At 43.5% G+C, this 24,335-nt stretch overlaps 1 protein-coding gene across 5 annotated transcripts in view; it reads left to right on the forward strand.

The window, feature by feature from the left end:
• The window catches only part of rbms3 (RNA binding motif, single stranded interacting protein), a 272,652-nt gene extending 251,320 nt beyond the window's left edge, over positions 1-21,332 (forward strand). For 3 of the 5 annotated variants that reach the window (XM_054605449.1, XM_054605451.1, XM_054605453.1), the window contains 4 exons: positions 2,815-2,925; positions 11,292-11,381; positions 13,163-13,287; positions 14,282-21,332. In XM_054605449.1, coding sequence (XP_054461424.1) covers positions 2,815-2,925; positions 11,292-11,381; positions 13,163-13,287; positions 14,282-14,351 — 396 coding nt within the window. In that variant the 3' untranslated portion in view covers positions 14,352-21,332. Of the gene's footprint in view, positions 1-2,814; positions 2,926-11,291; positions 11,382-13,162; positions 13,292-14,277 lie in introns of those variants that run through there. The other 2 variants (XM_054605450.1, XM_054605454.1) reach the window with 2 other exon arrangements.
• The last annotated feature ends 3,003 nt before the right edge of the window (positions 21,333-24,335 follow it).

Here is a 24,335-nt window from a genome sequence, read left to right on the forward strand (position 1 = left end):
CTATTTACTCGTAATGAGTGGTCGTTAAAAAACACTGCTGTTTTTTTTCCTTTTTTACAAGATTTCTTATTTACTGTACATTGTCTCTGGTCGCTGAGTGTATATCAACGTATTTAACAACCCGGGGTCTGATATCATCTGTCTCCTGTATAGAGCAGGATCAATACCATCTTAAGCAAGATGGGGATTTTTTCACAGATGCACACACATTTCACACACACACACACACACCTAAACATGTGCATGCATCGAGGAGATCTGTAAACATCCTGTCAAACATTTGAGAGGCGTCTGTAGCATCCATTCTTTCTATCACACTCAGCCGGCAAATCAAAAACATATATTGTCTATTTGTGTCAGTCTCCTTCTCATTTTCTCTCCTCTCTAGTCTGTCTCTGGACGGGGAACACGCTGCACGCACGCACACACACACACACACACACACACACACACACACACACACACACACACACACACACACACACTAAAAACCCTCTCTTTCACAGACACTCAGTCTCACAAACACAGAAAATCGAAATCACAAATCGGCTTAACTCTCCCTGACACGTCTGTGAATTAAGCCTTTCCGTTGCTCTCCCTTTCCCATTATAAAGGCATTGTCAGAGGCTGAATCAGTAACAGGTAGCCCACAGCTCCTGCTGCTTCTCTCTCGCTCCTCTCTTTCTCTTTCCTTCCCCTCCTCCGCGCCTCCTCTCTTCCTCTTTCGCTCTCTTTGTCGTCTTGTGCTCTCCCCCTTCGTGTCCCTCAGCCACTCTCTCCAATTCACCGTCCTCCCTCCCCTCTTGCCGTCTCTTCTGGCTCCCGTCTTCCTCATGACCTCCATCAGCTCTCTCCTTAATCATCCTTCTCCTGTCCCCACGCTGTCTCTTGTCCTGTCTCCTCGTTTCCCCCTCTCCTGTATTTCTCCCGTCTATCACAGCAAGTGGTGAACTCATGGAAACTGCTATTTTTTTTCACCTGTGTGTTACTACCCACACAAGTTACTTTTGCATGATCAGATTTTACACACAAAACAGATAAGACATGAGATCAGTTAATCTACTTGTTAACTTCTCAATGAGTTTAACTTTGCAGCATTGCTTCAGTCAAAATTTTTAAGTCTTTCCAAAGAACTTAGTAATTATTCACTGGTTTGCACCATGTAATCTCAAGAAATGTGTTTGATACAGTAGTAAAGTCTTAGTAATATGTAAATGTGCTGCAAGTAAACACCTGTAGTGTTGTCCAATCAACAGAAAAGACATACATCGTGAGCTGTAAATTGATAAAAACAGTGTAAAAAGAACTGTTTATACTAAAAGGTTTGGGCAACAAGATATTAAAGTAGCTTTATTTTGTTTTTGTTTTTATAATATGTATTTACGTAGAATGCAAAACCCCAGTCCCCGTCCACCCTTTCACCCTTGAGTGTGTGTGGTGCAAACTGTTTTAAATTAGTGATTTGTAAATGGCCACTTAGTAATAATGAGACTTACACAGAGTTGGTGCAACTGTAACACTCCTTCCACTACTGATCTCAGCATTCAACCCGCGTCTTCCTTTATATTCTAAGGTGAAACTCCGGGAAGGATCACATGAAGCTAGCATATTGAGTGGTTGAGGGAGGGTGAGGGAGGGAGAGAGAGAGAGAGAGAGAGAGAGAGATGGCTGCCTGTGTTGTGAATGCAGGGAGTAGACAAGCAGAGCGGTTCTGACAGGCTGTGTCTGCACAGTTTGTTCTCCAATAGGCCCACACAGAGTCACCAGTGGGGTGCGCACATGCACTCGCACGCTCACATACACTGCCGGAGTTGCACGCTCATACACGCACACGTAGACACCAGTCAGCCTCTTTAAACACTCGTGCATGAATGCTGTTACGCACAGTGTGCTGCAGGTTTACCATACAAACATTCATAGACACACTCACAGCACAGACACACAAAGTGAGAGAGGCAAGCCGATAGGAGGGAGAGGGCCTGGGTTTTTTTGAGCGCGCTCCTCCCGAGGCTTGGGAGCTGGGGAAATGGAGCTATCATGACAAGGGATGAAAGTGCAACAATGGTTTCATGACTTTCCCTCGTGTTCTTCTGCACCGCGGGAAAAAAAAGAAGCTTCTACCGTTCTCATCCGCCTGTTAGGGAAAAACATGCAGCGCATTACACCAAGAGGAGGGGAGGCACAAGAGTGAGTGAGTGAGTGAGTGAGTGAGTGAGTGAGTGAGTGAGTGAGTGAGTGAGTGAGTGAGTGAGTGAGAGAGAGACGGGGAGGGAGGGACAGAGGGAAGGCATCCTCTCTCCTCAATCAATGAACCGCACAAACCCATATTGTTGATACATCAGCAGCAGATATTGACTCTTTTGATCCACCGAAAGACAATAGTGTGTATTGATCTTGAAAATGTCCCCGTGTTCTGTTGCTGTTAATGTACACTGTCCCACTTCCCTTCTTCTTCTCTGGCTGCATTTGTCCTCGTGTCACACAGGCCTGAGCCCCACTCTTCTCCCTTCCTCTGTTTTTATTGCTTTTGTGTTTTTAAAGATCCTTCCTGTCCTCCTGCTGACTTTATCTCTCTCTTTTCTTATCCTTTCTAACCTCATCTTCCTGCCTGGCCTTCTTTTAACCCTTACAACCACACCCTATCCTCTTGCGTAAACACCCTTATATATACCTTCCTTTTTACGTGGACTCCCAGAGGACTGACAACAACTCTATGGAAGCTAATCAGAATAAAGAACATCCACAATATTCTTCCTGTCGGCGGCTCTTCCTCACGTCTCACCTTCTCCTCACCTTTTCTCCCATCTCCACCAGGGTGCAGTGATCACGCCAGCCATGGACCACACTATGTCCATGCAGCCTGCCAGCATGATGGGCCCTCTCGCCCAGCAGATGAACCATCTGTCCCTGGGCACTACAGGAAGTGTGAGTACGCCTCGCTGTGCTACGACGAGCCATGCACACACCAAAACACAAATGCACAAACACAAGCCTCTTGTAGCCAGAATCCAGAAGAGAGAACTCCCATATTGATATCACTGTGCGATCAGAGCAGTAAGCCTTATGGGACACACTACCCAGTGCTGAAAAAAACAAAACTTTACCCACCTATTCATTTTTGTTTTGTTGCAAAAAACAATGTGTATTTCCAATATTTTCCACCGACAGTTACATTACATTACATTACATTACAGTCATTTAGCAGACACTTTTATCCAAAGCGACTTACAGGAAGTGTATTCAACATAGGTATTCAAGAGAACTACTAGTCACCAGAAGTCATAAGCGCATGTCCTTTCTTAAACAAGCATCTTAAAGCATAAACCAGAGCAAAAGTATAGTGCAGAAGCAAATTACTACGAAAACAAGTTGGTTTCATTGTTACATCCACCAATCTGTGACCAAGCAAATATTTACAGGCATCTTTAATCTACTCATTAAATGCCCTGTCTTATCTGTAGGGACGTTTATTAGTGCAGCTGTTGTGTGATTGCTGATTGTTAAATTTAGTTTTCTGTGATCAGTTTATTGCTAACAAGGATTCACATTATATCTTAGCTGTCTGAGGCTGATTAATTGTTAATTAACTGTTGGGCTAACTGATTAATATTTTTCTCTTTTTACTGTTACTCTTTTGTATTTTTTCTACTTGTACGCCCACCGGGGAACTAGTGTTGATCTTTGGTTGGTGTTAATTTTGTTTCTTCCTGGCAAAAGGGAAAATATAACTAATATGACAATAAGTCTGTACTTTTGTCCTTGTTACAATACATTTGGCTTAGATCTTGTTTATCGCATCTTTTTGTTGTCTTTTATCTTTTTGTCCAATACTATTTCACACATAGTGAGGGCAGTTAAAAAGGGCTTCAGTACAAACAGGGAATGGGAATTGCAGAGCATTTTGAATTTATGTTACTTAAAGATGTTGAGCCTCACAAATTAGGAGAACCTTGACAGCCTGCCACCGACTAACGTTTCTGATGTTGCCGCATATCTGGTGTTTTGCGTAACCAAACCAACACCTGTCAGCAGAATAAATCCTTAGAGGTACATGTCCACTTTACAAACGGGTGGGTTCAAGACCTTCAGATCTACAATACAAATGCAAACTGTAACACAACCATTCTGACAAAGATAATCCAGTTAATGTCTTGCTAACTGAATGGGAATAAGCTGATCATGCATGTCCAGCGGTATCTAATGCTATGATTGGCCAGTCTGCGTTCAAGGGGTGGGATTTGGCAAAGGTCAATTTGAGGTCAATACTTAACCTTAACCACCTCACGAGAGTTTCGCAAATTGTGGGGTACAAACTAGACACTTTCCCATCCCAAACAGTCAAAGATATGGCAGACAATCACTGGTACAAACACAATATTATCTAATGTTAAGCGCCATGTCTCCGTCAGGGAAATTATGTTGGGTTAGTCAAATAAGAATACATCAATTTACACAGCATATCTGAGTCTTTTGTAAAATACCATTAATATGGAAAGCACGCTAACCAGTTTCATCATACTGTTTTGTTTTTTTGTCGCTAGATTGATAGACCCAAATAAATGCAGGAAGTAGCATGTACACAGTTGTAGTTTTTTAGGACTCAATTAAGCCATTACTATATTGTATTACCTTACACTATAAATCCATCCACAGAAAGGTGCACTAAAAATGGATTTGTGGCTAGCGGTTTTGCTGCTATTTCTTTTCAGCATTCCAGTCCAGCAGTGAAAACCATATAAAAGTCTACATCTGCTCTTTGAGACAGAAAGTGATACGTTGAGAGAGAAATCGGCAGGTGTCCATTACACTGTAGGTTTGGGGTCAGGATGACCAAGTGGAGGCCTTTGAATCTCTGGGGAACGTTATTCATTTGGTTCTAAGACAAAGAACACAATGAGTAAGAGATGGATTTTTACGTTTCTTTTCAAGAAAGCTAAACCTTCTTAGTCTGCCGCAACATGTGCTCTGCCGTGGAGCTGCCGTATTATTTGTTTTACGCTGCATGCGTTCACCGCCAGATATGGAGAGAGCACGTATCCTCCCTGATCTTCCACATTAAACAGATTTCCTGTGAAGTTTAACCGTGTGACAGGACCCACTGTTCTCCACCAACCTCTAATTTCTGTTACTTTCTCACACGTTCTGTCTCACTCACTTTATAAATCACACATCTACCACTCTGTCAGTTTTCTTTATTCCATACACACACACACACACACACACACACACACACACACACACACACACACACACACACACACACACACACACACACACTGGCTAACAGTTGCCCGCCCCCTAAACCAGGAACTCCCCCCTGTTTTAGGATCAAGTCGACTTAGAGGTGTCGCACAGTTCTGAAGCCTGACTTCCTGCCCTAACCCTGCTGCCCGGGGGCAGGCAAGCAGGCAGCTTTGCTCCATCACTACGTTTGATCTCTGCGTGTGTGTTTTTGTGTGTGTGTGTGTGTGTGTGTATGATTGAAACAGTGCAGTATTGTACAGTTATCCATGTGTTTCCAGGTGAGCTGTCAGCGACTGTGACGCCATGTTGGCTCCGTCAGGAATGCCCCCCCCTAATCGGCCCCAGCTGTGCTAACAGCCAGGATTAGAGACAGGCTAATCTATGATGATGGCTTCTGATGTTTGATGGGTTGTATTATAGGAGAAAGTGGGTTAAGGCACTCTCTCTCTTTTTTATTCCAGGTTTACTCTCTCTGCCTCTCCCCCTTTCTGCCTGCTTAGCTTTCCTGAGGCGATGTGCTGCGTAGCATAACTCCTCTATATGGCTGGGCTGCACACACGGCATGCCACTCTTGATCATCAGTGGGAATTGAGACGTGTTTTCTATGAAGCTTACGCTAAAGCCAGATGTGAAAGCCCTTTCATAATGCCTGATTGAGAAAGCCTGTTAAAGAAGGGGGTTAGGAACCGGCATCTGTAACTATCCGTGCAGTAAACTGGACTGGACACCACATACTCTTAAAGCACATTCCTCAAGTGCACACGCATGGCGGTGAGGTTGTTTTGATTGCCCCCCCCCCCCCCCCCCTCCACTGGTCACATGACTTAACCATCACCACGGACGAGCACCTGCCACGAGTAGCGTCTCCAGAGTCAACAACCCATCACGACTTCCGCCACTCCTCAGAATACTCTTGGCTGTTCCAGGACTCACTGCGGCTGCTTGTGTGTGGCTGTGGCTTTCTTCTCTCGTTCCAAGGAAGGAACCAAATGTTCCCGGTCCGCCCAAGCTGCGACGCTGGTGTGGTGACCGTAGCTTTCCGAGAACGCCGTGTTATTTTGCAGCTAGGATAGGCACGGAGGGTTTGTCCTTTTTAAAAAGGAGTGGCAAGGAAAAACCTTGCCAAGCGTCCGGCTGATGGTCACTGCTTTGGAATTCAGCTGCTTCGCCAGAAAATGATTCTGTTTTCCAACAACCTCCATAGTCACACAGCTCGCTTTGGTGTCTGTCTATCTTGAACAGCTTGATTACAGAATGCTAAAGAACCTCAGGCTCACTGTTTATGGATGGCACACATAAACATGCCATCCTTGCTCCTCACTGATTTATTCCACCATGTTTGGTGCATATTGCTCCGTTACTGATTTATTTACTATCCCCTTGCTCTCACCACTTAGCAGGAGTCTATCTGTCATGCTTTGTGTTTGCTCATGCCTGTTAGATGCTGGGCGCGGGTTTTAGTGCACATGCTCTATTGCTTGTGTGTGTGTGTGTGTGTGTGTGTGTGTGTGTGTGTGTGTGTGTGTGTGTGTGTGTGTGTGTGTGTGTGTGTGTGTGTGTGTGTGTGTGTGTGTGTGTGTGTGTGTGTGTGTGTGTGTGTGTGTGTGAGCGACATAGTGTTTGACATGACAAGAGGTGACCTTCCCTCTGTGTTCTCCATCCTCTTCCTGTCATGGCATGTAGAACCCAGGTCTCTGTTGTCATGGTGACAGTGGTGATTGACAGCTTCTGTGTCCCTGGAAGACAGATTTGTGTGAGGCGCTTTCCTCTATTATCTGGGCTGTTTCCCTTGGTTTTTCTAGGGGGGAGTCTAAGTACAGTATGTTACTCTACATTTCCATAGCCGTGCATGGCTGTGTTTAACCTTTACTCACCCGGGGAAAGTTTACCGAGCATGCACTCCCTTAATTTGTAGCCTCGCATCCGAACAGTAACACATGTTGACATCTGGGTGATTCCCAGTACCACTGAGCAGTTAAGTCCTTGTAGGACCTTGACGGTAATTGTTAAGGGAGGGACAACTTTTTTTTATGGCATTTATAAAATTTACAATGCGCTTTGAATGTGTTTAAGGGCTCGCAGCCAAGGAGTATGGTCAATGAGTTGTGCTGCTCTTGAATGAATTTTAATGTTCTGAATTTGATGTTCTTGCTGAACTTTTGAATTTGAATATGTTCCCAATTTATATGTGCATTAAATGCACAAGCTTGCAGCAAGCACCAGTCTCTGCAGTGCAGTCAAATCGTTGCCTGAAACTCTGTATCTTGATCATAAAGAACAGCTGTAAATTCATGAGGCAGTTTGGTAACAGTTGGTAACTTAGATAAAAATAACTTTTTGTCATATTTAATCAAACTATCACTATATCCCGACAGTAGTACATGAGAAAGACAGAAAATATCAGGTTCCTCTGCCTCCTTTTTGTGCTCCCTATGGGATTTGTAAGATTCCACTGTGCCAGAAGGAAAACAACCAATCAGAGCAGAGAGGTCTCTAACTCGGCTGTCAATCACTGTTCGTGAAGCTTGTGAATTCTGATCAAACTATCACACTAGGCAGCGTTGATCATCAGTGATCATTTTGGCATCTATTTTAGATATAGTCTTAGTCTTGACACAGAAAGGTTTATAAATTTAAGCCACAATTTGTTAATTTTTATCATTCAAAGTTTGAAGGTAGTTGTACTCTACGACAACTCAAAACATGTAAGTCCAGTTTTAGTGGCTGAAAAGTAATCACAATGTTTTCTTTTTAATTTTGTCGGCTATTTTTTCTTTTATTTTGTCTTTAGTTTTGTGTCAAATTTGATTTATTTTAGATTTTCTTTTTTATATATATATATTTCAGTCATTCTTTTCTAGCCAAAACAATAGTTTTGTCATTTTATTCCTTGTTTTTTTCACACAAGATTTCATCTTGTCATTTTCTGATGAAAAACAAAGGTTGAATGATTTGTAGGAATGGGCATTTCAAGCAAAACTATTTGATAATTCTCCAAAAAACTTCTAGTATTTGACTCAACTTGAAGCTGGACCAATTATTTTTTTAATAAACAATGAATCAAACAAAACCTGTAGATCAGTGGAATAATGTGAAACCATCGGCAGTACTGTGTATCGTGTGCCCACATGTGCCTGCTTGTGCGTTTACATCCCTCCATGCATGCGTGAGACAAACAAAACATACAGATTTTACCAGTATAAATCTCTGCCAGGGGGTTGTTAACAAAGCCTGGGGGCCAAGATATGGAGGGCTTTTCACGGTGAAGTGGTACAGCACCGTGATTCACAGCCGCTGGTGTGCAGCTCCATTGTGATGGAGCCTCACAGCTCAGATCAATAGTCATCAGAGCCCATCCCCACGCCTCTCTGCCATTAATAACCCGCACTGAGTAGCTGGATGCTCTTGCCTTGACCAATTGTTATCCTCCACCTAGCAAAGGAAGCGACAGACAGCATGTGATAGAGTGATAGACAGAGGTGCGGATGATTCATTGAACATTTAAAAAGCATGCTAACGTGCTTTGCTACATTCCACCTCTGCTAGAACTACAATTTCTAGAGATTTACAGATTCTTCTTCTTTTTGAAGCAGAAGTTGAAAGAAGAAAATCGTATTCGGTGCAGAGGCCCAAACCACTGTGGTGCCAGAGTGGTTCACTTTATGGTGAAGTACGTCTACGTGTTTTGGTCCTGGCACTGCTGCATTGCGGTGTGACTTTATACAGTGCTCATAGTTGTATGTCATACAGACTGATGGCAGAGAAGATAACTTAAGGAGTCTACTCACACCAGCCTCGTTAAGGAACTATTCAGGCCTCCCGTTCATCAAACATACGCACACGCCATCTGCTCCAGTCGCAGGTGTGTGTGTGCATGTGCATAGGTATGTGTGGCTGTGAGAGTGAAACAGCATTTATTGCCAATTAGGGATGTGTTATATTGCCCAAACCTGTCCCCTGACTATGGACAGGGAAGTATTAAAAGAGTTGAAATTGGACAAAAATCATCTTTATCGCCATAGCAACCCTGTTCACAGTAGCCAGGCTTGACGTCCCCCGAACTCTCCACAGCAGCGACTGCGGAGGCATACCCTGCTCAACCTGCCACATCAGATAGGTTAACTAATGGTTATGGTGGAAGGAAAAAATCTTATCTTATTAAATTTTCCTGTTGAGTCTAATTTAAATTCCTTTTGCAGCCCTGTAGAGAAATATAACATTTCAGACGGACACCGTGCCTTTGACAGGGAGATTTTGATAATGCTAATTATCTCATGCTTCCCTTCATTTGCTTTTTCGCGGAGGCCCTCACAGGTGAGTCGACTGAATAAGTTAATGGGAAGGAAAGGCGAAGACTTAAAAAAGTCCTGCGGAAAATTGGTATGCGTGGTTTGGATTCACCAGGGAGAAGGTCACTTCAACAGAACCTGATAGGCCCTTTTAGACAATAGCAGGTTGTGAGAGAGAGAGAGAGAGAGAGAGAGAGAGAGAGAGAGAGTGACAGGAAGGTGAGAGGGAAGAAGGGATGACACGGAGAGGTAATGTGGTAATGTGTCAGGAAGTCTAGATGTGCCGCCTCACCCCGTCCTGAGTGTGACAGCCCCTGAAGGTGTGATAACCTCAAAAAATTTGCACGCGCGCGTCGCCTCACACAGCCGCCGCTCTCACATGCGGCCGCACACTTAACATCCATCCCAGGGCATCCTCCTGGCCGTGTGCGGCGTCGGTGGGGGGAGTTAATCACCCATGTCCATGGCCTTTAGCTGCTCTCATTAGGGGTGAGCGGTGGAGCCGTACCCGATCCATTAGCAACGCTGCCGGTAATGACACTTCACCAGCACCGCCGGGCCCACGGCCAAGAAAGAGCTCCGCAGCCCCGGCACAGCCCCTCCATTACCGCCTCCCGCTGCATACTGCCGCCACGCTTTTTAGCACTGGCAGGGGGACTGAAAGGAGAAGGAAAAAAATAAGACAGAAAGAAAGGGATTGTACTTTCCTTTTGCTTTTTTTTTTTTTTTTTCTTCCTTGGACCGGAAAAGCAGCAGGAAGATGAGGAGAGGCAGCCCGGTGGCTTTTATCTGGGATCACATCCGTTGGCGCTGTACTGCAGCATTATCGTTCCAAGCCTCTTTGTCTTTGTCCGTCTCACACAAACACACACACACACACACACAGAAACATGCATGTATGTTTCCCAACACCCAGCTGCACGACTTGTACATCCACATGCACAGTTGGACAGACAAATAGCGATAAGTCATCATCTATACACAGGCATGCGCTAATTACAAAGAAGCACACACACTGGCATGCAAGTTCAACCCCACACACACACATTCACGACATGCATTCACAGCAAGTCCCAGGAAAGAAAAGGGAAAAAGCCCCACACAAAGTGCCGTGTCCTCATTCATATTGCATGTGAAAGCCCCGTGGCTGTCATGTAACCCAACTTGTGTCACGTCTGTAAAATGGCCATCATGGAGCGAGCTAGCAGCCAGTTAAAAGCCGGGGCAGGCATGTCTAAAGGAATATAGGCCACAGGCTACAGACCTCCTGCTTTCTCTTTCCTCTCTCTCTCTCTCTCTCTCTCTCTCTCTCTCTCTCTCTCTCTCTCTTCCTTTATTCAAGTCAGCTTTCTATTTTTTGTATTGTTTTATCTTCTTCTCAGCTGTGGCCCGGTGCATTTGCCTGCCTGTGAAGTCTTTGGTGGAACAGCTGGACATCTCTTCCTCATCCTCATCCTCCTCCTCTGCTGTCTCCCTCACACACTCTCTTCTGCTCTGCTCTGCTCTGCTCTGTTGAGAGTGCACACATATTCTTTTAGTGCCCTCCAAAGGATGCTGAGAGCACAGCAAGCTCACATTCCCAGTGGTTTTCTGGGAGAGATAATTGCAGTAAATTAGACTTTTGGGGAATTGTGATATCAGTGATGGATATCTGAAATGTCTTTTTATTTGTCATGAATGTGAGTGTTGCACCATGTAATGTCTTTGTTTTGTGATGTGTGTGTTTTGACAAGCTATTGTCTTGTGTTTGTGTTTCAGTACATGACTGCTGCAGCTGCCGCGGCGCCTATGCAAGGGACCTACATTCCCCAGTACACTCCTGTGCCTCCAACAGCCGTCCCTGTCGAAGTAAGACCCGCACGCATGCACACGGTACTTACTAACAATCAGACACGTGTCCAGGTTCACCCCAAAGGGGGAACATCATTACGCCGGACAGCACACTCACTCACACCCACAGGCTCTCACTTCAGAATCACAAAAAGCTGCTCACCACATCAACGCTACAAAACAGTCATTAAATAGACAGATTACATTCGCCGTAAATTCCTCGGGCTCGGGCTCCCTCTGAACAAATGGCCTCGCACCACCAGCCAAAAACTGCAAGCAAAGCAAGATGAGTCAGAAGTTTTATAGTATTTGGGAAAGACATTTGAAGTGCAGCACAGACTTTGTCACTTCCTCGGCGGCTGTCTGAGCTGCTGGCAGGTTCCGGAGCAGTCCAGCCTGAGAAATTATGAACGTGGAGAGGCGGGCGGGCCGGTGGAGGAGAGCGGGGGACGGCTGTCTGGCGGCTGACAGTGCGGCCGTATTCAGATGGACTATCAGTCGTGTATCAGATGACAGGAGCTGAAGTGAGACACAGTGCCGGCGGTGCTGTCCCCCTCTCTCTCTCTCCCTCTCTCTCTCCCCCTCATCCATAGCCGGTCCAGGCCGGTGGGTAGCTGGAACACACACACATCCGTCAGCCACGGCGCTCTGGTTAACCCCCCAACCACGGACAATGACAGTTTCCCCTGACAGACCCATTAGTCCCCCCCTCCTTTCTCTCTCATAACCCCCCTCCCAAGCTCCCCCTCCTCTGAAAGTTCCTCATGAAGGAGTAGTGCGGAGGAGAAAGATGTAGTTGCGGCGTAGCCCGTGGCGCCTCGTACCTATTTCATCCTCACCGCAGTCCTCTCAATGCCAGCGTCAGCAGCAGGGGTGTACATCACAGCATCAGCCTGTGTCTGGAGGGCTGATGTATGGACAGGACGCGGTATCCTTGAGAGCTTGTTAAGGTGATGGAGATGTCTCCATGATGTGGGCTATCGGTAATGCTACACCTAAAAAAGGCAAAGGGGTTGTTTTGATGAATTCAGCGCACATAGCCATCTTTTTTTTACCACTAACATAGATGTAAGAGTCTGCAAGGTATTTAGCACACATCTTTTTGGTCATTCGCACATATTCCACTCCTATGCACTAGCTCCTATTTCAAAACACAGTAATGTGATGTTACTTCTGTTCTTTGTTGTGTATTTTATTTCACCGCATTGCTCCCAATACTTATATTTAATATGATAATGTTTAATTGTTATATAAAAGAAAAATATTCTTTATATTTATCTTACAGTGCCTTCGCACATTTGTGTTAAAATTCAAAACAGCTTTTTTTTTTTACGGCTGCACCTTTGCAAGGCATGAATGGAAGATGTCTCTGCCATCATTTTGCATGCATTTCTGACAGGCAGTTTATTGGCATCCATGAGAATATCTTATCTACAGTATGAGTTCAGAGCGATAGACCTGTCAGTCTAAGAAGTTAATAAGCCCAACTGTTTTATTTGGTCTAACTTTTATGTCATGTCAAAACTGTTTTGTTCGTATATATTATTATTTGCTATTTTTAAATCCAAAATGTACACATTTGTCAGACAGGGCTTTATAGTTACAACCTTGATTCAAGTTAGAAAAAGCTCTTTTAACCATTCCCGGTCAGAAGGCCATGCAGTAGTACACATGCATGTGCAGAGTAGTAGCAGTAGTCGATCCGGTCACGTACTTTTCAGCAGGAAGTGCCAAGCTTTGCAGTGAGATGCTTGTTAAAGTTCAGAGCTGACACATTTCCTGCCGTGCCGTGTCCTCAGGGAGTGGTGACGGACGCCTCCCCCCAGACGGTGGCTCCCTCGTCACAGGAGGTGGCGGGCCAGCAGCAACAGATCCAGGTGGACAGTGCTGCCGACCATGTTCCTGCTTACTCATACCAGTCCAAGTGAGTCAAACAGTGGAGCAGGACAGTTGCATGTTAACCGTTTTAACACGGAATTCTCTCCTTTCAGGGTAGTTTTTTAGGCACTATTTTTTCTATTTGTCTGTACGGTCCAATCTCCTAAACATGATATCTCTACTGAAGGGAATTTATTCAAATTTGGCTCAAACATTCACCTGTACTGATCATTTGGTGGGCAAAGGACATTGTGACCTTGCCATAATTCAAGAATTCACATGCTAATTATGAAAATTCAAAGATCATACAATTATGAAATTATTTACATTTTTGACAGACATGGATGTAAACTATTAAATGACTGGAGAGTACGCAACGCTATTTCTAGTCATTATTTATTATTAATCATTTTTTAAGTTACTATTAATGTTTCTCACATTATTCTCATTTTAAGCATAAGCATAGGGAGTGGGCGATATGACAATATATATTGTGAGATAATATAAATTGTCATCAGAGATTTTGCCAAAATGTTATTTTTCATAAATTCTGTCACCAACACTTCAAACTTGTAAAGACAGGCTTCCGGTCTGTGAATTATCTGGTTATTATAAAAATTGATTTTGGAGAGGTTTTGTAATTTTGAGTAACAAAAGCAATCAAATAGCGACTATTATTTTTCTTTGACAAATTGTTTTAGTAAAGCAGCACAGTATGAAATACTGATCTCAATGAAATGTGAGTGCTAAGAGATGCAGTGGTGCCATCGTAAATTACTCAAATAATTCCTGGCTGCTGTTGTCATTCGCTCGTCATTTTGTCAGCAGTCTTTTGTGACCCGATTCAGAGCCGTTGAACGTGCTTCTCTTTGCCTCAGTCTGCTGACGGCGCTGTCAGCTGTCAGCTCTGATGCCTTTCTCTGTTTGTGATATTGGTCTTTGATTACAATGCCACACCCCTCTCTCTCTCTTTCTCTCTCTCTCTCTCTCCCCCCTCTCTCTCCCTCTCTCTCTCTGTTTTCTCCTCTTTCATCAGATAGCAACGGCCTGAGCGAATGTTCCTGTGACAGCGTTGCCTTGAGACAGAAGGTGGCTGCACTGTGTATGTGAGCAAAAGAGAAAAGAAAGAGATTGCTTCCAGATTGCCCAGGCACCAAAAAAAAAGAGACACTTTTTTCATTTCCTACCTGGCCTACGAGAAAAAAAAAGAAAAAAAAAGAAGGAGAGAAGGAGGCAAAGAGTGCTGAGGAAAGGGGATGGTCAAATTGCTGGGCGCAGTGCAAAGAAGTGAAATAGTTTAGTCTGGGAACCTGCCGGAAGGGCTGGGCCGAAGCTTGAAAAGTTTCTCAAAGAAAATTCTCAACCAATAAAAAAAAAAGGAAGAAAAAAAAAATAAGAAACGGAAAAAAAAGGTTGAATGCGCAGGTAGGCGATGAAGTTTATTTTGTAATTAGAAAATGGGAGTCAAGTTTGAGATACACACAGAGATTGTCTTCCTCAGATATTAAGCTACAATTTCTTTTCACTCTTTTTTATGTTCTAGTGTTAAATTTTACTTTTCTAGATATATTCGAAAAAACAAAGTGTTTTTTTCTTTTTTCTTTCTTGAATCTTCATGGCCTTAATTTGAAGGGCGGCAGAAACTTTTTACAGAGTTTAAGTCTGACGTCTGGTTAGAAAAAATAAAAATAAGCAAACGAAATCAGTCTCTTGGACCACTTGGAGGGTACAAGACACTGGAGGAGTTGTTCTAAAGAGGAAAAAAGAATCTATCACATAAGCTGTACAGATTTAATAGAGAAGAGCTTTTTTTTCTTTTCTTCATTAGAAGAAAACTTTGATAATTATTATGTCAGAGGTAACTAAGTGTAAGAAGAAAACAAAATGTCTGTTTGGGGAAAAAGACTTGGAGTGGGGGTGGGTGGGGGGAGCTTTGAAGAGATTTTTCACAATGAGGAAAAAATGAAAACATAAGAAAACATGCTGCATTGTGGATGCAGTCTGTTGCAAAAGCTGAACTTGTTTTTTATTATCATTATTATTATTATTATTTTACATGGCAAAGTTGCTGTCAATGACATTAGTGCTTTTTATCTGCCACATTTTACCTTTTTTATGAGCTTAAAGATGTTTTTAGCCCGCTTTGCTTGTCACACTGCAAAAAGGAGAAAAAAAAGAAGTAGAAAAAAAATACAAAATTAAAAAAAAAGATTTAAAAAAAAATATGGAAAAAAATTCTGGCAGTGAAATGAAAACAGTAGATTCAGTAGGAGCTTACGGTTTAAACCAATCAGTGCAAAAGCAATAGAAGAAATTGTTGACAATTTCTGTAGTCTTTCCTAGTTGTGGATCAAATGCAGCCCATGGATGGCCATTTTTATACCAAAGATGAAGAGACACTCTGAACCAGAGTTTTGTTTTTATGTTGTTTTCCTTCCTTTTCTTTTTTCATTTTTCTGTTTGATTTTGTTGTTGTTGATGTTGTTGTTGTTGATGATGTTAATGTTGATATTGTTGTTGTTGATGTTGCAGTTGTCGTTGTTTTTTATTTGACCTCGATGGCCGGACCAGTCCTTACTATCCTTCTTAACATCTTTTTCCACCGGGTTTAAGCTAGTTTTCCACGGTTGTCACACACACACACACCAAACAAACACACGCACACACGAACACATCTCAACATACACACACTTACTGTACAAACACACACATCAAACAGTATTTAAAGTGTGATGCAACCAGTGGCAGTCCTACCAAACGTCCTTTCTCTTCATCTCCTCGTCTTGTCTTTTTCCTTTCTTTATGTCACATAACTTTTACGATGCTTTCACACACCATCGGTGCATTCCACCTCTCTCTATCTCTATCTCTCTCTCTCTCTGTCTCACAGATCCTGCAGGGAAAACTTTAGGAAACAGATTGTGGAATGCTCCGTGGTTGTCAACACATTGCTTCCAGCTTCGTCCCCTTAGTGATTTCTGCCCTTAGTCTCTTTATCTCTTTCTATTTCAGCCGTAGCTAACTCAGTCATTCCTCTGTACACTGAGCTTCAGTGTGATCTCCTTGTTAATCTCTGTCATCTATCACCTAACACAGGTCACTTTTTTGAGTATTACCCTGCCCAGAATACCAGATGAGTGGTGTTTGCTGCATATTGGTACATCAGGTAAGATGTTGATGAGTCTTTAGCAATGATTGCATAAACTTTATGGCACTTAATGGTATTTAAAGAGAGTATAGAATAATTTGACATTTTTCAGAATTAATTATCTGCTTTCCTTCCGTGAGTGAGATGAGAAATACGATTTCCCTCTCTCGTCTGTACGGTTAAATATGAAGATACCGCCAGCAGCTGGTTAGCTTAGCTTAGCACAAAGACTGGAAACAGAGGGAAACAGCTAGCCTGACTCTGCCCGAAGGGCAAAATATCCACCTACCAGCACCTATAAGGCTCAATAATTAAAACGTTTTATCTTGTTTTCTTGATCGTACATGAAACAAAGTGTAAAAGTCACACCATGTGGTTTTACAGGGGGCTACGTGCCGGACTATTTCTTGACCAGGCGTAGTAATTTGCTGTAGTCTTGTATTCACCGTAAGCTTGACAGGCAACCAGCAGAGACTCCAGGAAGTTACTGTGGAGAAATGGCCCACAATTCCTTTGAAACCGCATCAGAACAGAAGAAAGACCCATTTGCATTTTGTGACAACCATCACTCTGTGACACTAACAAGCCGTGGAAGAAGTGTGTTTAAAAGGACAGATCATTTGCAATGGAGGCCGGTAACTAGGCTCCTCACCAGCCGTAACAAGACGTTGATGGCAGCTCCTTCCTCGGCCACCACCGCTGAGTGTCAGTTGCTCCCCCGCTTGTCCCAATTTGTTGCACAAACAGCCCCGTCACATCTTATCCGGTCTCCCTGTCCCAGAGCTGTGTGGGGTTTTCAATGATTTCACCTCTGAGGATTGTCCCCCTGAAGACATGGCCTGTGGGACAGCGGCCGTTTCTGCCCCCATTAGAGGGGCCTTTGTGTGTCAGAGTGCTGTGTCTCTGCTCTACTGGCCCATGCCCCGTCGTCTGCCCCACTGTGGGGCTGCAGCGCTAAAAGGACTCCGTTCTCTCCCCATCCTCACTGGCATCATTAATGTGCCACGGCCAAGCCAGGCTCCTTTTGCTCTCATTCCTCCTCATTCTTCCCCCCCCTCACTCTCTCTGAGGTTTCTTCTCTTTATTGGATGGTGCAGAAGCAGAACCACAAACCAATTTCAGTCACTCTCGCAATGAGGCTTGACGGGCCCAATTTGTCTCCCTCCGGGGCAATAGGATCCACTTCAGTGTCCCTCCAAAGACCCCTTTCTTCCACACAGAGAGGGAGCTTTTTTTGTTTGCCGACAATTGCACTCGAGCTCTCGCACTTCATGTGGCTCGTTCAAATCTCCAGTCCAGCGATGCATTTTGGGCCACAATGGCGCATTGTGCACATTAAGGGGCAAGCTGCTGCACCATGCGAGGCGATGTTTGTAACCAACAATCAAATCGTACATCGAGTGCCTTTTAATGAAGCTTCCAAATGATTCCAAATTATCCGTGTGATAGTTTAAAAAGAAAAAGAAAACCAAGTAAAGCACATGGAAGAGCTCGTTTGAGTCAGTTGTGCGGAAGAAATGCTGCACAAAAGCAAAGCTACTCTAGGTGCTAAAGAAGAAGCGGTCTCTGCCTTTTGCCTGATATCTGTGAAGAGCCGGCCACTGTTTAACACTCAGCCGTCACCTCGCTCTTAACAGGCCACCTGTCCACTTAATGACACACAAAAGAAACAGGCACACAGGTTCCTAAACCACACTGTTAAAGCCATACCCTCATTTTCTTTTCCCTCAGTCGGTGTTAATACCTGCTTATTTACAGAGGTCAAAAGCCACATGTGTCATTCAAAGTGTTTCTCAATGACCGTTCAGCTGTATATTATCCAATCAAATCAACACCTGCCCATTTCCTTTCATCTGATCTGCCACTCAACATCTGCTTGTACCCTCCTCGAGGCTGTGGTTCGCTGTTATCTCCCCATGAACAAGTCTGTGCCACATCACAGTCTTAAACCGCTAACAAGTGTTGGGTTTTAGAACTCCTCCCAACATCTCTCATGAGTCGTCATTGTTGCAAGAACTCACTATTCCATTTTTGAGTCGTTTCAAGTGTGAACAGAGCTGCTAAACTATAACTTTACCAGTTTTAAGCTAGTGTGTGTGTCAGTGTGCCTGTGTGAATAGTTATCCTACTCAACAGTTCAACTTTTAGCGAATACAGTGGCATATACGAAGCTATAACAGAGTTCTCCAGACTTTTATGTCTGCTGTTTTATAGGGTACAGGAGACATTTTTGAAGCTTAATAGGACTCGTGATGCAGGAGTTGCACATCGGAGAGCAGGGCGTCCCACAAATGTCCTGAGATTCAATAGTAATGGCATTATGGGAAAATGGGATTACAAATAGCCAAGAGATTATGGCGAGAAAGAGAAAATGCACAACAAAGAATAGCAGCTCTATTTTGCTAATGGAGATTCAAGAAAGAAAAAAGATGTTAAGGCAGATGTTTGCTTTTTTATGTACCACACCAATATTTCACAGAGATCTGAAAGATTACCCGACCGAACAAACAGAAATGGCTTTTTTCTTAATAGCACAATGGCATAATGTACTTTTCCAGAATACCAATACCTTCGTTGAGGAGTACAGAAGGCATGCCTGCAATTTTAAGGAGGCTGTAGCAGCAACGCTCTGCTCCCAGTCAGCCCATGTGTCAGCACAAACCAGGAGTCAGCTATACCAAGAGAGAGTATGTGTGTGTGTGTGAGAGAGTGTGTGTGTAGGGGGAAAAGAAAGATTGGAGCATCATTAGCTGCTGTTGCCGGGCAGAAGTGGTCATAGCCTGGAGTTTTCTCCGTCCCCTGTACAGGACTCCAGGAGGCGGCCAAGCTCGACCCATCGCTAATTAGCAACGCACACTTTTCCCTCCGTACTCCATCCCACCAAGACGGGCTCTTCCTGACCTTTTTCTTCACAGACTGTCATCATTTTCTGCCGCCTCCATCTTTTGAGTTTGTTAATAGAAATACCCAGCCACCACTTTCCCTCCATCCGTTTGCACCGGTTGTATTCTCTTCCTTTCCATCAGCATCCTTCTCAGACTCCAATCTGGTGCTCTCTCATCGCCTTAGGACCTCACCTACTCATCTACCAAATGTGCAGGCTGTGATTTGCAACATGACAAAATGTCCCTAATGGTACTCTCTAACACCTTAATGGTTTGCCAGCTTGTCTCAGTGTCAAGATGGTATTGTTTGCTTCCGTAGTGCCAAAAAAAAAAAGTACAAAACAAAGTTTATGCAATCATATGTTAAATGTTTTTAGTGTTGAGATTAACAATGGTCTGACCTAAAATCGCCACAATGCAGTAAATCTCACTCATCTGGTGCCTCATGCTCAGAATCCCTAAGAGGCCGAGAAAAAAACCTGCTGAAGTCTGATTTAGATTTCTTTATCTTCTGTGTTTGTGACTTAAGAACAGGTGAAGAAAAAAAGGTTTTACCACGATAATCTTTCCTTATAGTGACATATTTGTTTAAGTAAATTTTAGCATAAATTTAGCATTTTTGTGTGTCTGCGCGTTGTTGTCATACTCGTTTTGGCCACAAGAGGCTTAACTTCACCACTACCCCATGTTTTTTTTTTCACATAACTTGCCTACACACGATATGTACCTTGTGTTTAGAATGCATGGAGAGACACCTCCTGTGGCCGAAATGAGTATTACAGCAACATACATTTGGAAAATGATATTGAAAAAAATAATATTTACAAAACATTTATTTTTCCTCCTCTCTTCACAGATTAAACGGGAGGAAAAAGCAATTTAGAAAAATGATCTTGTTCACCTGTTCTTAAGTCATAAATACAAGTTAGATCAGACTTAGAAAATGGATAATCTGAATTAATTTTTTCCTCACTTTATCTAGGAAGAGTATTCAGATGCTCAGAATTGCTTTCCACCTTCTATTTAATACAGGAAGAAGGAAGAATACAGCACACACGTGGGAAAAGCAACATTTTTTCCCCGTCAGTCCTCTGTGGATAGCTCACACACTCTCTACAAAGTAAATCTGAGACTTTACCTACCACCTGGTGTTCTCCATTGTCAGTTTTTCAAGTCAAGGTGCTTACTGCGTTTAAAAAAAAAAAACTCCGTCCTCAACTCATTGTTTCTCACAATCACTGCCGCCATCCTTGAACCTGACATGATCCAGAAAGTAATTTATGTATGCTGGCTTCCACACCGTCACAGCAGTAAACTCATCAGATGTATTACATGTCATACTTGTCGCGAGGTTCCTTGTGAACAGGGTTGCAGTCATTCCACATTGATTCTTGTGTGTTAGGAAAACAGTAGTTCAGAGTAACTCTCACAGCCTGTCTCCTGCTGAGTGTAAAGGAGAACCGTGGCTCAATTACTCATCACAGACCAGCACACACACACACACACACAAACACATCTGCACACACATAATGCAGTGGGAGAAATTGCTCAAACTGCCCCCCACATGAGCGAGGCCCTGTGCTTTTTAATTGATGCTTCGGTCCACCTTTGATGAAAGCTATCGATTGGCCACACAACGCCAGGAGCACAGCCGGCCAGTGCAGCCCTCGAGGAGTCCAACAGCTCCCAGAGAAAATCCAACAATCACTAGGAAATGGACGACCAAATTGTTGAGAGATAGCCAGCACAGAGAGTGCGTTAGGCACGGGATTAATTTATCAGATAAAAAAAGGAACTATTTATTAGGACAGCAGAGCGGTTTTTAATTAGATTTTTCTTTCTCTCTTTTTGTTGTTTCTGTTTCGTTTTTTCACTTCTCTCTGTTTCAGCGCCGGGGAGGACACGGTCATGTCTCGCACACGCTGCTCAGTGTGTGTGATCTTTGAGAAACTATCTGTACATCTGTGGATGTTAGGATTTGACTTGGGTTTTATGAGTTGTTGTTTTTGTTTTTTCTCTCTCTCTGATGAAGCTTTCAATAAAAAAAATTGTGGAAAAAAAGCACCAAGAAGCACTGTTTTCTTTTTTGCTGCACCACAAATGATTATGTTTCATCACGGCGAGCTGTTTTCCTGTCCACAGAAACATTTATTATGCACCGAGCATCCTCTGAGGAACAAACACACACGCAGAACACACCATCTTACCCATTGCCTATTATCTATATGACTAAATTGAAGAGGGAAGCAAGAGGAAGCCCTATTATTATCACCTAGCCTGGCGGCCCCTGCTGCGCATTGACCTTGGGCCCTCACATCCTCTTATAATTACAGCCTTGGCAAATGGAGCTAATACCTCTCAACGGGATTTCCCCCATCACAGCTCGCACACACTTGATCGGGCGTAAAGTGGTCATAATCAAAGATGGAGGAGCCTGCCGGAGGAAGAAGTGAATCGATGGCAATCAATCTTCCTCTTCGCTCTCATTTAAGCCCAATCAATTGCTGTCCTTGTCACCTCCTAGGGACGCCTGTACTGTCAATACCGTGGATGCACAGTAGCCAAGTTTCCACTGCGTGAGACGTCTGTGCAAGATCAAGGCAACAAGGCCGGCACTCGAGACAAAGGACATCTTAATAGAGAACAATCGACTGGTTGGATTGGACTGAGACGTGGGTGTGCATGTGCACTCGAACCTGCATGATCAGGCTGTCAGGATTCACAGCTTCCCTTTTTTTTTTTGCATCTGCTGATCCGAGAATGCAAGGAAGTACCTCAGGGCCTGACAGAGATAAGCGTCGGTGTGGTACATTTGGAGCAATTTAAAACATTGTGCTGCTCTAAGAGACTTCTCCGTGGTACCATGGTTTCCTCCACCACTCACTGGAGGCTGTTAAATCGGGTAAAATGCAGTGGGATCCTTTATCGAGTGAAATGCCACAGATTCAATCGCACTCCCTTGGAGCCAGGCAGCCTCCTTATCTGGGCTTATAGAGATGTAGCAGCTGAGCACCACAAGGGTGCAGCATACCAACACAGATGTTATCTGCTGTGTTTATTTCACAGAGGAGTGAGAACCGAGAACCCCTCCTCTCTCACACACACACACACACACACACACACACACACACACACACACACACACACACACACACACACACACACACCACTACCGGATACAGATCAAGGGCATCTCCACTGGGTGAAACACGACAACACAACTGTCGCTACACAACCAGTCTTCCCCATCAAGCGCCTGCCATCTGCTGAATATATACGAAGATTAGGAAGGAAAAGCCTGGACGTGCATTCAGATGTGTTTGTCCTAAACATACTCTTTTAGGGGGCTCTGTATGCAGTATTTGGTGTTGATAAGGCTGGCAAATCCTTTGACAACTGAGAATTATATAGAAACCCGATAAATCCCATGTCCATTTAAAGGGTGCAGACCATAGATTAAATGATCAATATTTCTATGTTGCTGACCTAAAAGAGAGAGAATTTGGAATTTCTTCAAAGATTAGTGTTTTTAGAAGTACAATAATTGCTATTATGACAGCAGCAAATTGATTCACATTTTGGTTCATTTGCATTTCTCTTCATTAGGGTGTTGTCATTGCAACACAAACACTCTCTAAAATGCCCTGATGTAATAAATGTGAATCGTGTTGCACAAAACAAGCCCCAGTAAATTTGTTGTAACCGTTCTTATGGCTCAGGAGGAGCAGACCTTTTGGGGTGACAGGGTTCCAGCTAGCTGAACACAATTGATTTTATTCCAGACCAGTCCAAACAGGGGACTCAGTGAAATTGGGTTGATTAGGTCTGGGACCTTTAAAGACCCTGAGCTTCCAGGTGCGGTCCGAGCCATTTTGCATCCAATCAAGAATCTGTGATCGTCAGCAAGCACAAACACACCTGGTGCTTCCTTATTAGCTTATAACCCACTAAGAGAGAGATAATTAACCAAAGGGAGGGGGTATTGCACTGCTGAGCTAAAATCTAAATAATGCCCGAGAGGGATTTGGTCTGTTTTGAGGGGGAATTCGTTATTCGCTTAATCTAGGAGTGTGTGAATGCAACATTAGGCCAGTAAACCTCATTACAAGAAGCTAAATGTGGATATCTCATTAGTGGGGAACTGATGATTCATATTTATACACTATGTAGGTCTATTAGATTCAGGAAGAAATATTGCATAAGTAACATGTCTATAATCTTGGCACAAATCTGAAATTGTTTATGGATGATTCTAGTTTATGAGAGAAAATGAAGACAAGCAGTAAAATATTAACCAGTTGCCGGTTGTATACATCCATCACAGTTTATAGATTGACCTCCAGGTATTTGCCAGAGTGAGCGCCTACAAATTTCCTGTGAAATGAGGGATAATTACAGACATTACAGGTGCACTCTTGCTAGGTTTTACCCCCAAACAAAGTGTTTCAGATCATCTGTCTAAACTTTTTGATTGTTTACAACCTGTCTTATCTCAGCAACTACTCCTGTGAGTGCAATGTCATCAGGACTGATAAAAAAGAATGCCCAAAACTACATATAATAAGATGCAAGTGTACGAACTAGAATGATCCTTTAAATAAGTCCAGGCTCTAGTTTAAAGCTGCACTGATCAATCATCTTTATATAAACAACTGGTCACTTTACGGTGTGTAATGTGGAGACTCAGAATCAAGGTGGTGTGAACATCTTGGCCAGATGTTCTCCTCAAGCTGACAGGAGAACAAATTCAAAACCACGGATGTCTTGGCCTACATCTACAGTAGAAGTCAGTCAGTCAGCGGCTCTCTTTCAATATTCCCATGATGAATTACTATCATTGTGTAGCAAGAATTGGGAGTCCGGCCAAAGCCTATTGAAGTCCACAAAGACGTTAGTGGAACAATGGTATCCCAGGAGATGCTGGTGGCCGCACAGCAGGCATTGTTCCCCAGGTGGCACCGCAGTGGGTAAAGGGCCGAGCTCTGGTCTCAATGTGCTGATGACAATAAGTGTTAATTGAGGATGTGAAGAAAGCCAGTGCCTTGTAATGTTTACATTAAT

Source organism: Anoplopoma fimbria, chromosome 10 (assembly GCF_027596085.1).
Source record: "Anoplopoma fimbria isolate UVic2021 breed Golden Eagle Sablefish chromosome 10, Afim_UVic_2022, whole genome shotgun sequence".
Lineage (NCBI taxonomy): Eukaryota > Metazoa > Chordata > Actinopteri > Perciformes > Anoplopomatidae > Anoplopoma > Anoplopoma fimbria.